We start from the raw sequence: 15402 nt of genomic DNA, 5'->3' as shown, positions 1-15402 counted from the left end.
TGTATATATATATATATATATATATATATATATATATATATATATATATTGTTGCTGCTATTTATTAAATCTTATTTAAAAAAAATTACCACGGCCAAATGGGATATGTATCTAAAAGACTTGGTCAGGTGGACCAACCAAAATCGCATTAAAAGCCATTCCCCTATTGAGTGCTTATACTTACTGTTTTATATATTTTGTATAATACAGTCCGATACGGAAACTCCCACTCTCCATGTTTCATTTCTATAAGCAGTAGCGTTCCAAGTATCATTGTTGTGCGACTCTTTCCGTCCTTTTTGACGCCCTAATTTCTTACTCTGAAACATAACTCATCGTGTCCACATTGGCTGCCCCATCTTTATATCCGACTTTTCCATTGTTCTCTTTCTCTTGTGATGCCTTTAAACAATATCATGAGGACGCCTTTTTCTGATGCTTAACCCCATTAAATTACTCTCATTTCGTGCTTTAAGTCAACCAAATTAAAAGAATCCTTATATAATCCCTCTCTACTTGTGTCATCAATTCACCACCACCACCATGGGAAACCTTGACACTCATGGGTTTTCTCCAGACCATCGAGACGCAGACGCCGGAGCCGTGTTCGTTCTCGAATCCAAAGGTGCACCGGAAATCTTCGCTTTCTCTTCTTCGTTTTTGTTTTTCCGAATCTGCGTTTCATCAATTAGAATATTTGAAATCTACCAAATTGCAGCAACTTATCACTTTGGTCGTCCTTGTTCCGATTTGTTCAGTTCCTTTTGCCCTCGTTCTGGTTAGAGGAGCAGAAACTGATACAATCATATCACGTACTCATATCTCAATTTTGGCTAAAGAATTTCATTTTGTTTTTCTTTTCCTGTGCGTGATTTGGGCATAGCCACATGTCTTGTTCTTAAAAAAAATATTAGTAAGAAAAAATCTCATGATATTTCGAGGGGAAAAAATTCTTGGCAAAATCTCAGGAAAATGTCGGTATATATAAAATAACATAAAAAAAAAAGAAGACTATGCAAAAAAGTGTTTCTATTTCTCGACGTATATATCTTCGTAGATTTTAACGATTTTCAAGTGTCTCCATTTCTTTTGAAAGTATCACGATTTTCAAGTATCAAATCAGCTCTTGAAAATATCACGAAGAATATCGGCCTTAATTGTGACTACCGCGAGGAGGCATGGCTTAAATGGAGGATTTTTTTCTCTTTTTGGATCTTTTACTCATGGATTCCACGGCACCAAAGTTTTCTTCTTATTTTGGACGAATTGATGGCTCTCTAATAATTCTTCTTTGCATCCAAGAATTTGGGGAATGATCATTTTCTATAGATAAAAACGGTTTATTCTTATTCTTGGTGCTCTTTAATTAATGCTATTTTGGATTGTTTGTGAGAAAAAAAAAAGGGAAATGGTGGCACGCCGGATTTCACCTAACGACGGCAATCGTAGGCCCCACGATCTTGACGTTGCCGTACGCCTTCCGGGGGATGGGATGGGCTCTTGGCATCGTCTCGTTGACGGTGATGGGGATGGTTACCTTCTACTGCTACTACCTCATGTCCAAGGTGCTGGACAACTGCGAGAAGGATGGTCGCCGGCACATCAGATTCCGGGAGCTTGCCGCCGACGTTCTAGGCAAGATGGCACTTTCACTCTTTTTTCTCTTTTTCTTTTTTTTACTTTTACAATTTGGTGGAAAGATCAGGTGCAATATAATTGCACAAATATTTGTGCATTAAGCACCTGATCGCCCTTCATCTTGGGGACATATGATTGCACAAATATTTGTGCATTAAGCACCTGATCACCCTCCATCTTGAGGACAAGGCCTGTCAGATGTGGAACCAAGACCTGATGAAGGGTGATGGGGGTGCTTAATGCACAAATTTTTGTGCAATCATATTGCACTTGATCCGGACTCGTGCAATTTGCCACTACCCACAAAAGACTAGGCGCTTTAAAAAAAAAAAAACCGAGGCACCTTTTGACGTTGCAAACGGTGGTGGGACTTATTCTACATAACTCGAATTTTACAAATTATTTGCTCTTTATATCGTTTTAGTCGACGTTGTTAAAATCGATGAGCAGTGAATCTTTTTTTTTTATAAAAAAATTCGGTCTGAATCGAATCAAATCAAATCGTTTTTGGATTGAACTATTTCAAAGGGTTTTAAATTTTACTTTAAATAAATATTTTTTGAACTATTTAAGTGAATCGATATCCTGTAAAATCAGCCTTGTTGGACTCAGTTTGCCAATTTGACAGAAAATCGGCTAATTTAAAGGGGCCAAATCGACGACTATATCTTTTAGTTAACTAGTTAACGATATCCTAATTTTAACAACCCTGGTTTTGGTTGCGAAACCGCCCCAGGCACATAAACCTAACCGTGTTGGCTCAGCCTGATGTACTTATGGTTGCTGCCCATGTCGATGTAAAACTCTGAGGGCTTACCCCTCGACCTCATGGAGTTGCCAAGCTTACCCAGGAGGGTGACACCCATGGGATTTGAACCTAAGCCAAAACCCAGGTCGCAACTACTTTTATTGGATAAATAGATCGATTAATTGCGTCATTCAAGCATATGATGGCTCGCACACAAGCTGTTGGACTTAGCATGACCAATCGTGATGGAACGCTTGTAAAAGCCATTTATGGATACATTTGGGCATCACGATAGAGACCAAAGTTCTTGAAACTCCATGAGCGTAACGGGCTTCATGAACGTGGTCCGAAAGGGACCACTTTGTCATGCTGGCACAACTGGGCTCCAGTTTTTTCTCACCACCTGCCACTTTTTACAGAGTAACATAGGTTCTATCCTACACTCAATCCTAGTTGTCCAATCAATGGCTAGGATTGGTCCACATGTGCAACTAAATGTGGACTAATCCTAACGGTCCATAATCTTCAACTGGATGGCTAGGATCGACGAAACCAATCTGGATCTTCTTTGCTTTTCATATGAAAATCCTTTTCAAACCTTTCCACTTTGAAAACATTCTCATAGAAGGGCTGAGCTCGCAAGATTTTTTTTAGAATTCTGCACCCATTTACATGAAGGACCTTTTCTTTCTGTGGGAATGAAACAAATGTGTTGATCCATGTGAGATACATATACCCATGAATGATGGAGAAAAGATATAGGATTTTTTTTTGCTTTATACTGGCCAAGAGACATCATATTCAAAAAAATGAGTGTAGTTGAGATGCTTATGCTTAGATGGATGTGTGGAAATACAATAAAAGATAAGATTCGAACCAAGGAGATGCGTAAGAAGGTAGGCATTGCACCTATTGAAAATAAGATGAGAGAGAATCGTTTACGGTGGTTTGGACATATTCGGCGAAGGCCTAATGATGCTCCAGTTAAAAGGATGGAGAAATGGGAAAATATATTAGTTAAAAGAGGTCAGGGTAGGCCTAGAAGACTTAGATGGAGATGATAGAAAATGATATGAATGCTTTGAACCTCACCAAAGACATGGCATTGGATAGAAATGATTGGAGGAGAAGGATTCATGTGGAAGACCTAAAATGATTTTCTTTTTTGGTTCATATGGCCGACCCCAATTGTTTTGGGATGAAGGAGTAGTTGTTGTTTTGTTACTGTTTCACCAATATTTTGGTTGCAAGGGAACCAACATGTTTTGGCTATGTGCCAAATATTTTTTTTTTTATTACGGTGCATGCAGGTTTAGATCTTGATTCTTTTTATTGATTTGATCTCACTCTTAAACTCTTAAATGATGTTTTTTTTTGTTTTATTCCCTATTCGTTATTCTCAGGTTCTGGCTTGATGTTTTACTTTGTAATCTGTGTTCAAACCGCCATTAATACTGGAGTTGGGATTGGATCCATATTGCTGGCTGGAGAGTGCCTTGAGGTGAACCTTTCTTTCATAATCTTCACTCTTTTACCTCTATCTTTGAAGCAATTATCTATTTTATTATTTTTTAATTGTTCCCAAAAGAAAAAGGGAATGGAATCCACTAATTAAGTGGTAGGGCAATCTTATCCAATAAAAAAATGATGGGAATATATATTTCATTTTATTGGAGAGGAGAATATATTTGTCATTGAAAAATTAAAACCAAGCATTAACTAATTACAAAGTAAGAAAGTAAGCATTTTTTTATTTGGAGGATAAGATGCTTCTTTATCTTTGTGACCTTCACATGAATTCATTAAAAGCATCTCTCAAGAACTGTATTTTGTAATACAAGAATAAAAGAGACATCTAAGTGGGAATAACAAATAATGGTGATTGCTTAAACAGTTTTTTTTTATAGGCAAGCTGGGGTGAGGCGAACCATATTGACAAACGTTTTTTTTGGTAAAATCTCGTTTTTCAAAAACTTGCTAGAAATTGAAAAATGTTCATAAATCTTGTGTTTTTTTGGCAAAATCTCGGCAATAAAAAATTAAATTTTAAAAAATATAAAATATTTTTATAAGAAAATATTATTAAAAATTATTTAAAAATAAAATACATGGTTTTTTCACAATAACGTAAATATCATGTTTAAATCATAGTATTTATGTTTTTTCATAAATCTTGCGATATTTTAAAAATCTCACAAGAAATTGCTGTTTTAAACTTTCAGGCAATTTCTCATATTATTATCACGAGATTTTCATAAATCTCGCAATATTTGTCACTATGTATGAGGCAAACCCCTACCAGTTATAATACAACATGCCATTGGGTTTTGAACTTTGCAACGTCCCAACACAATCTCACGTGCACTGACTTTTTTTTTCGATAGGCAGTTGAGGTTAGGCAAACCCTTTCTTCATGAGAAAATGAGATTTAAAAAAAAAATCAATTATTTTTGTCAGCAACTCAGCAACCTATAGGCAAAAATTCAAAACAAGTTGTTACAATAAAAACAATTTCCGTCAGCATTCATCCTTTTTCATATAAAAATGTTGATATTTGTCGCTATGCTCCTTAATTGTTGTTAATGAGGTGTCTTCATACTTATGCATCAACCTTCTTAAGGTCGTCTTTGTCCCCATGCCCTTGGACCTTTCGTACATTATGTGGTATGGTCTCTATGCTGCATTGAAGCAGATCCAGTGATCGGGCCCGAGTACTTTACAAAGTACCCGTACCACAAAATACAGAAAATCAGCTGGGTGTGTAACCGTTTGCATAAGAAAAAATAGTGAAAAGATCAGGTACAATATGATTTCCCAAAATTTGTGCATTAAACACTTGATCACCCTCCATCTTGGGGATAGGGCAGTGGGACCCAAGACCTGATGGAGGGTGATGGTGTGCTTAATGCACAAATTTTTGTACAATTATATTGCACCCGATCTCTAGGAGCGGTTAGTGTAAGTCACCATGTGTTGAGACGTTGCAAGTTCAACCTGCCAAAACCCAGCTAGACTTTAAAAAAAAAAAAAAAATGTCTCAACACACATTAGTAGTTTTCTGTGTTTTGTTGAGTACTTTGTAAAGTATTCTTTTTTTTATATAGATGTAGCTAGGGTTACGCAGACCCCTACCAGTTATACAACTAATACCATTGGGATTTGAACTTGCAACATCCCAGCAAGTGTCCGGATCATGTGCAATCACATTGCACAAAATTTGTGCATTAAGCACTTGATTGCCCTCCATCCCGCCTTGGGCCCCACAACTGACAGCCTTGTCTCCATGGAGGGTGATCAGGAGGTGCTTAATGCACAAATATTTGTGCAATCATATTTTACCTGATCTTTTCACTCCCAACACAAGGTGATACACAAACTGCTCCTGCCAGACAAGCGGAGCCGGTAAATACTTTGTAAAGTACTTGGACTACACATGCAATCATATTGCACACAAGCAATATGCTGCTCGACCTGATACAGTCTGTGAGCTGTGGGCTTAACAGCAGATAGAGGGCGATCAGGTGCAGGAGCAAATTGCTTTTGCGCAATGCGATTGCACCTGACCAGGCCTCCACTATGCATCTTGGTAGATGCATCTAAAGTCTTGAGGACACTTGGTCTGCAATTTTCCTCGAGTTTTAATTACATGCATTTATAACTATTATTCTGACATATTGGTTGTTGTAAATTTGTGAAAGATTATGTACACGAGCGTTTATCCAGATGGGCCCTTGCGATTATACCAGTTCATAGCAATGGTTACGGTGGTGATGATACTTCTCTCTCAGATGCCATCTTTCCACTCCCTAAGATACATAAACCTAGCCTCCCTCATCTTCAGCCTGGGCTACTCTTTGGCGGTTGTCGTAGCATGCGTACATGCAGGTATAGATGGCAAATTTAAGTTCACTTTGGGATCATTCATTATATAGATTGTTGTCTCTCTACTACAGCAACATAAACAACCGGTTCCATCTCAAGATGGAACCATACTGGCAAGGTCCAATTTCTCTGTGTGTGCCCTCCTTTCGTCGAGTGTCCCGCCAGGTTCACTCACTAGTCTGTTGGCCTACCAAACACTTTCCTGCTGCTCCTTCAGGCCGCTTGGCGGGCTCTACCCCAACTTATCCCCGAACACATTTGGATCAACTACTCTCTCTGCCACCGGTGGATCTGGGCGGCTATGACACCAACGTGTCCGCCCGTCCCTAAATGGAATGACTCTCTTTGTTATGGGGTGCCTCAACCCGAGTCCCTACGTCAACTTTTCTCAGCATGCAACCATGAATAGAGAGAGCACATGATAAGTCATAGATGATCATTGGTCCGATAATTCTGTCCTACCACATGATTACTGTTTGCATTCTTGCATGCAAGAGAAAAATGCCATTTTTGTGAGAACTAATCTTTTTCTTAGGAAATGAAAGGGACTTGCAATTTACCTTCAAGGTGCTGTCTGTTTCATATTTGAGAATGTTAGTTGTATATCTAATCTTAGTAGGTTGATTGTACTGCACAAGGTATAAATATGAAGGGTACAGCCATCCTTCATTTGTCCCTTCCAAATAAAAAAAATACACACACATCCTTCGTTTGAGTGTCCTAAGACATTGATCATCGATAGGGCTGAAACACAACAGAGAGCCGCTGGTGACAGCTCCTTTTCAGCTCATAAAGATTTCATTCAAATTCATTAAATAGGGTGGGCACTGGCCACTCAGGACATGAATAATAGATACGTATTTAGTTGCGCGCTAGTTGTGTAATAATAAATGAAAAATGCTATGATGACCTGCCGAGGGTGGCCATAGTGGCCACCATCAATCAGAAAGCCCCCACTTGTGAGGGGTTGAAAGCCTCAACCGGTGAGGTCTCTCTCTCTCTCTCTCTCTCTCTCTCTCTCTCTCTCTATATATATATATATATATATATATATATATATATATATATATATATATATTAGCACATTGTGGGCAGTTGGTTTTTTTACCCTTTAAAAACCTAATAACTTGTTATAATCACATGATTCGAAACAAGTTTTTTACTAAACAAACCATGTAAATAACATTCATAACATTTAATCTACAAAAAAAATAAATTTTTTGAAGAAAAAAGTGATTTCTATTCATTAGTTTTATACCTTCATTAGTAACTAATATTTACCCTATATATATATATAAATTAATGAATGAAGGAATAAATGATTTGAGCATAATTAAGCCCCAAAGGGGTTTGGTGCAGTGAAACGAGGCCTATGCCGCTAGGCAGGCGGTCTAGGTTCAAATCCCATGGGCATCACCCCTTGCGCAAGCCCAAGCATAGGGAGCATGGCTAAGTCTATGATCCTGGGGGCAGTTTCTCCTTATAAATATAAAAAAACGATTTGAGCATAGCAGTGCTTAGTAGGAGCTTGTCCAAGGACCAAAATCCAAATCATTTTTGTGTCACATTTTAAGTACTATTAAGTATTATAATTTGAGTCCAGTGGGCCCATACTTGATCTGAATCTGATCTGAGTCTAGCCAGACTTTATCCAACTTAGGTAGAGTTGTCTTAACATGAGTCAGTGGATCAGTAGACCTACTTGGGTTGTAGCTAGGGGTGGCAATCGGGTTGGGTTGGCGGGTCAGCATACCTCAACCCGAACCCGACCCGTTTATTAAACGGGTTGGCTGTGGCAAACACGAACCCGACCCGTTTAATAAACGGGTAACCCGACACGACCCGCCAACCCATTTAATAAATGGGTTGGGTCGGGTAAACGGGTTTTCAGGTTCGCGGGTCAGGTTGGCGGGTTGACGGGTCGGGTTGGCGGGTTGACCCACCCGCCTAACCCGTTTATTAAACGGGTTGGCTTAAGCCCAACCCGAACCCGCCTAAGAGGCGGGTTGGCGGGTCGTGTCAGAAATTGCCACCCCTAGTTGTAGCGCTGTGGATGGGTTGAGTTTATCTCAAGTACCTTAGCCGACCTGAAGTAGGTATGAGGGGAAAAAATGGTGACCTAAATGTTATTTGGGTCAGCCCCAACACAACCTGAGTATCACGTGTCACGTTTGTGCAATGATTTATCCTATCCAACCCAGCTGACCCAAGTGTTTGCTTAATGGTACACTTTTAATGTTGAAAAAATAAAAAAACACCATCTAAATTATGTGCGCCAAGTTTGAGATTCTATTTTCTCGACCCGCTATAAGCCCAAGCTGGGTACTCGCTAATTGATTGAGTGGGTATGAGTGTAACATGATGTGTCATACTCCGGATCCATAAACAACCTTGCATATCCATCTTAGGCATGAGCAAACAATGGGTCTGGCTTGGTCAGTTTGGGTTGGGCCAGGTCTACACGACCCAATATATTTTTTTTCTTTTTTTCGACCACAGGCAGACCCCCTACCAGCTATACAACCATATACCATTGAGATTCGAACTTGCAACCTCTCAACACAAGGTGACTTGAACTAACTGCTACTGCCAAACAAGCGGAGCCCTCCGGTTGGTTAGACACCCAATTGTTGGGAATCTACTTTAAAGGGATTTTTTTTCCTCGTCCCATGGGATCAGGATCTAGATCAATGAATTTGCTCTTCATGCCACTCGTTGAGAAAAATCATTTGTTGTCTCCTCCTTTTCAGAAAACAAGAAAAGAGAGATATCAGGTGTTCTAATAACTTGGTTTCTGGTTAATTCGTTGCAGGATACTCCAAGAACGCCCCACCGAAAGATTATTCGCTAGAGTCATCAAAGTCCGCAAGGTCATTTACTGCCTTCACATCCATCTCCATCCTTGCTTCTGTATTTGGTAATGGGATTCTGCCCGAGATCCAGGTGATTCTCATTCCTAGAAAATTAGTAAATGTAGACCCAAGGGTTTCGGCGTGGTGGGATGGGGCCTAGACTGTCTAACGGGCAGTCTAGGTTCAAATCCCATGGGGGTCACCCCCTGTGTAAGCTGCAGCTTCGAAAAAACCCAGCCATGTCAATGCTTGATAGTACAGACCAAGCTAACTGAACCAAAAATTTACATTTGCTCTATGGTTGTATAAAGCTCGTTAAGACCTTTGAAATGCATCTTCACGTGCCTACGTAAGTTAACTGGTAGCTTCCCTGCAGGGTTTCTTGCTTTAACCCACCTAAAAGTTTGGGGGGTATTTGTCAAAAAATTGGTAGATAAATCAAATTTTTTGTTTTGATTTATAACCCGAAGAAATCACACCCGACACGAAGACCTGATCGCGCTGGCTCAGCCTGTCATACCTATGGTCATCATAGCGTAAAACAACGAAGCTAGGAGCCCTGCCCTCAAGGCCTATGCTACGCGTTGGCTTGCGCAGAGGAACCACATCCATGAGAATCAAACCTTGACTTCCAGTGAAGCAGCCAAGGCCCCCACCCCACTATGCCAACCCCCAAGGGGCTAAATAAATCAACTAGGAAAATAGTTTTTTGGTCATTTGAAAAATTACGCAAAATATTATGCATCAAACTGCCCAACTTCTTGTTTCTCCTGCATCATCATCAACATGAACAAAAGATGTTGCGGTTTATGAAAAATAAATTGCCATGAATTCATGTAATCAAGAATACTACAATTGCCTTGGATTGTTCTTATCATCATCACCAAACCTTCTCCCTTCCAACAAGAGGGTCAATCACAATATTGTGATTTTAAGTAGCATTGAATCTACCTTGCAGGCAACTTTGGCCCCTCCAGCAACTGGGAAGATGCTGAAAGGACTCATTATGTGCTACACTGTCATAGTGCTGACATTCTACTCAACGGCCATCACTGGTTATTGGGCATTTGGCAACAAAGCAAGTTCCAACATCTTCAAGAGTCTCATGCCTGACAGTGGACCATCCTTTGCTCCCACTTGGTTGCTTGGCCTTGGTGTGATCTTTGTGCTGTTGCAGCTATTCGCCATTGGGATGGTAAGCTTCACACAAACCATCTACAAGCCCAACTGTGTTGAGTATGTTGCATAGGGGCGTCAACAGATCGGGTATGACCCAATCCCGACCAGTACCAGATTCTATAGGTTTGGTTACAAATAAGGGGATCCGAGTAACTATCTGGTCGGACTCATGAGGTCCGATTATTAAATGGGTCGGACATGGTTTATGAAACTTTATACCAAACCTAGATCCGACCTGAGTTTGGATTAATTTTCAATGTAAAAAACTTTAAAAATATTATTTTACAAGGTATGGACCGGGTCTGGTTTGTGCCATTCTGATTGGATTCGGGTATGATTTTCTTATGAAAAAACCGATCTGACCAAGGCCACATCACTTAGTTGGATCCAGATTAATACCCACATCACTTGGTTGGATCCGGGTTTGAGCCCACCCATTTTAACAGGGTTCTAACCCGTTGACACCCCTAATGTTGCAAAAGACCTTCCATGACCCCTCCCCCATGGCAGAGATCAGAGAGGGAGGCAAAAAAGGGTAAAAACTGTTTTTTTAGTTATGTATGGAAGTTAAGTTAACTGCTAATCATAATCAAATTGATATAGGGGTGGGCAATGGGCTGGGCAGCCCAATGGGTTACCGGGCTGGTCCAATGGGCCTGAGGTATTTATTAATTTTTTAATAATATAAAATTAACTAATTGCATAGCAACTTGGTAACTATTACTATTTACTTAATTAGTTGCACTAATTTTATAAGAATTAAATTATTAATTTTATTAAAAAATAACTTACAACTGGGTTTGGGCTGGACCCAACTCACTTCACATTGGCTCATTGGGCCAATGGACCGGTCATGGGCTGTTCTTCAAACCCGATCCCATTAAGAACTGGGCCAAACCCCGCCCCCTTAGTAAATGGGTCGGACCACACTAAAAACCCGATGGGGTCAAGCTCTAAACGACCTGGGCCGGCTTGATGCCCACCTCTAAATTGACATAAGTAAACCGAGGCACCTATTTGAGCAAGTTTCAAGACAGGCATTTATTCTAATTTTCGACAGTATAGGCAGTTAAACATAAAATCGCCATATCTTATGCAGCTATATGTAAATTTCTCTAAAACTAAATGATATATTTGATAGGTTAGCCTTGTAAAGAGCTCGTTCAAACTCGTAAAATAAGATCAGCAAGCAAAGCTGAATATGAACAATAAGTACTCAGCTCAACTCTAATATATTTTAGACACATTTTACATGCAATTTTTTTTGTAAGCCTGTTTCTTCCATCTCTAAAACAAAGTATTTTTCTATAAACAAGCCAGCTCGAACTCTGACACAAATGAGGAAAGCTTGAACACTTCAAGCTTTAGATAGTTTACCAGCCCTCATGACAGGAATTTAGACTTCAAAGGAATTTTGGTCTTACAAGAGAATGCTAAGTCCAACCATTTGCAGGTATACTCTCAAGTTGCATATGAAATCATTGAGAAGAAATCAGCAGATGCAAACCAGGGGGTGTTCTCAAGAAGGAACCTTCTTCCAAGGCTGCTGCTACGAACTGTGTACATGATAGCATGTGCATTCGTAGCTGCAATGCTTCCATTCTTCGGTGACATAAACGGGGTTGTGGGAGCCATAGGCTTCATTCCTCTGGACTTCATCCTCCCCATGCTCCTCTACAACACGAGCATCAAGCCCCCTCGCACATCCCTCAGGTTCTGGATCAACATCTCCATCATGTTTGTATTTTCTGGCGTTGGAATCATGGGTGCCTTTTCTTCCATCAGAAAGCTGGTTCTGGATGCTAATAAGTTCAAGCTGTTCAGCAACGATGTAGTTGATTGATCGTTATTGTATGTTTTCTGCTACTGTAGATTTTAATGCCGTATACAAAGTTGGTATGAGGCGCATGAAGGGCGATGCACACTCTCTAAGCTTTTCTTTTCTCGTGTACTTTTTTACTTCATAAGGTGGAGAGAGAAAGAAACCACCTTGATGTTGTTTCTTTCCTTTAACAAGGAAAAAACACCACTCTGGCCCGAGAAGTATCACTCATCCCTATCTTCACACCCCTCATTGAGATTTCATTGATGCAAGATGTTTTGATCAAATCGGACTCCATGGATGTGATCTACATCATTCAGAAGATCGACATTTAAATAGCCAAAATCCAACTTGTGTACAAGATTGCAGGGCCATTCAAACGCCAATGGCTGGCAAAGCACAAAATTTTGTGATTTAATAAAAAATCATAAGACAACCATGTTGAATTATAAGGTCAGATTTGATCAACTTAAGATTCAAGAGTACAAAGAGGGGGGGGGGGGGTGTGACATGCTATGAGTGAAACCAAACTCCTCCTTGCCATGTTTCAATGTATGCGTAGAACCTCATGGGTCCTTCTCCATGCACTTGGGAGATAGTTTTGTTGGATGTGTAAACCCATTTTGGGTTGTGAGTCAAAGTTAAATGATAAAAAAATCATGTAATTAAGAGTTGCTGTGTATAGAGATTTCAGTAGCAAAGTTGGTATTTTTATAATTTAAAATATGCAGCATGAAAAAATATTAATGTGAAGTTATTATATAGATTTTTCTGAAAAACCCTAAGAGCATGGGCGACACTTCATCGTTGGTGAGTTTTTTTGGTAAAAGCATCAGCAGTGAAGATCAACGACATTTCATTGATGGTGAGTTTTTTTTATAAAAGCATCAACAACACCTCATCGATGATGAGTTTTTTCGGTAAAAGCATTAGTGGTGAGATCGTATGGTATGGGTGTGATAAAAAACAAAAGTTCGTGAGTGCAAAAATTGATCGCTTGAAAATTTATACTCATCATAGAGAACATGAAGGATGATGATGTAGAATCAATGGGAGGCCTCTATTCTAATGAACTGTGAAAGAGCCCCTAAGATGTGTTAGACGATGATGATATAGACTTGTATCTCACAGTCATTCTTTGATGTATCTTACGATCAATGTTCGTTCGACACATTGTATGCATGTGATAGGAGAAAATCAAAAAATAACACAAAGTGTAGAATCAACTATGATATTTTGTGTTTTCACCCCATAAAAGATGCAATGAAATGCAGTATTCTTGAGGCCAAAGAGATGAGACTACTTCTGCGCATACTCTGTTCTCTCCCCATTAAAGAGGCAGTGAGAAACAACATTCTTATAAAAGAATGAAATGAATGCAATATATGATCGACTTCATTTTGTAAAAGAATGAGAAATTCACACTTATACATGTGAGTTTCCTTAAAAGATGCGTTAGACGATGACAATATAGAGTCAACATATCTCACAGTCAATGTTCGATTATATGATATGGGTGTGATAGGAAAAATAAAAATAACAACATAGAGTGTAAAATCAACCGATGGTATATTGTGTTTTCTTCTTCATCAAAGATGCGGTGAAATCCAACATTCTTCATGTTGAAGAAATGAAAGTACCTCTTCACATATTATGTTTTCTTTCAATGCAATGTATGAGCGACTTCATTTTGTAAAAGAATAAAATAAATGTAATATATGAGTATCTTTATTTTGTAAAGGAATGAAATGAATGGTATGTATGAACGACTTTATTTTGTGAAATAATAGAATGAATGCAATGTATGAGTGACTTCATTTTGTCAAAGAATGAAATGAATGTAATGTATGAGCGACTTTATTTTGTGAAATAATGAAATAAATTCAATATATGAGTAACTTCATTTTGTGAAACAATGAAACGAATGCAATGTATAAGCGATTTTATTTTGTGAAAGAATAAAATGAATGTAAATTGTATGAGCGACTTCATTTTGTTAAATAATAGAATATCATTGAAAGGATTGAGGACCATTGGTTGAGGACCAAAAGAACCATAGGGTTGCAAAAATAAGGCATTCACATGCAAATAAGGGTTTGAAAAACAAAGCATGATTTAATTATATAGACAAAAAAAGTGCAATAAAAAAAGAAATTTGCAATATCAGTGCGATACTCCTTGAAAATTTCACAATATAGGACTTTCACAAGTTTTTAGTAATTTCACAATACTTCGTGCGATACTTCTTGAGAATTTTGCAATACGAGTGCGATACTTCTTAAAATTTTCACAATATAGGACTTTCACAAGTTTTTAGTAATTTCGCAATACTTCGTGCGATACTTCTTGAGAATTTCGCAAGGTAAATTATTTTCGCAACGTGACTTATGATACTCCTCACGAGTTTCACCAAGTTTTTTTGTAATTTCACCATATTTTTTGGAATATCACAATATCAGTTTCGATTTTATTGACGAGTTTTGCGAATCCATCAACGTTTAGCATCGTGACTTGTGAAAATTGAAAATTTACATATGAGAGGGGTAAACACATCAAATTTTTTTTTGAGAGCCTACGAGATTGTCCATTTGACAGATTTAGTAAATCGTGGGGCATTTCGAAAAATACGCCAAATTTGGCATATAATACTATCATTTTCTGTTTTTTCTTTTACCAAAGGTAATAGTTAAAGTTCACGTGAACTCAAAATTTAGAATATACGTCCTTTACCAAAAATAAGATGCAAAAATGGCACATCGATACCTTTTCTTTTACGTTGTCCTACAGTTATAGGAAAGGTTGATGATAAGTAACATGAGTAATATATCATTAATTAATTAGTCAGATTTCTTTAAGAAATCTGAATCCTATTAATAATCGATTGATTAACAACTCTTAACGGGTATGTTTTCAGGTTCGGTATTAGCGTTTTCCCATTTGAATTCCGAGTTGAATAAACCAATATTTGATTAGTGGGATTTGAAATTGGCTACATCTGACTCGAATCCAAACCGTTTACATCTCTATCTTTAACTTTCACCAAAAAAGCAGATTAATCACTGGCCGGTTTCCTTTGATCTGCTACCTTGTTCTACACAAAAAGCATATTATTGTGTAGTATTGCCTTTTTGATACATGAGGTTCGGATCTGGATCTGGATAAAAAATAAAACAGCCAAAAGTTGCAAAACTTACATCGTGGATCCTACCCATTTGCATCCCTACTATCATGTCGTGATTTTTTTTCTTCTATTGTCAATTTAGTTGGAACAAAAACGTGTT

The 15402-nt window shown here is 38.5% G+C and overlaps 1 protein-coding gene across 1 annotated transcript; it reads left to right on the top strand.

Moving 5' to 3' along the window:
- Positions 1 to 235: 235 nt before the first annotated feature.
- On the top strand, positions 236 to 12204 carry LOC149820061 (putative GABA transporter 2). Its single transcript, XM_089982311.1, has 7 exons — positions 236 to 625; positions 1405 to 1635; positions 3790 to 3887; positions 6085 to 6271; positions 9081 to 9211; positions 10079 to 10315; positions 11753 to 12204. Exons 1-7 carry the CDS (start codon positions 544 to 546, stop codon positions 12140 to 12142), a joined length of 1356 nt encoding a protein of 451 aa, XP_089838437.1. The 5' UTR covers positions 236 to 543; the 3' UTR covers positions 12143 to 12204.
- Positions 12205 to 15402: the final 3198 nt, after the last annotated feature.

The sequence above is a fragment of the Nuphar pumila genome, chromosome 12 (genome assembly GCF_984573655.1).
Source record: "Nuphar pumila chromosome 12, dmNupPumi1.hap1.1, whole genome shotgun sequence".
NCBI lineage: Eukaryota > Viridiplantae > Streptophyta > Magnoliopsida > Nymphaeales > Nymphaeaceae > Nuphar > Nuphar pumila.
This window is presented reverse-complemented; position numbering and strand designations above follow the sequence as displayed.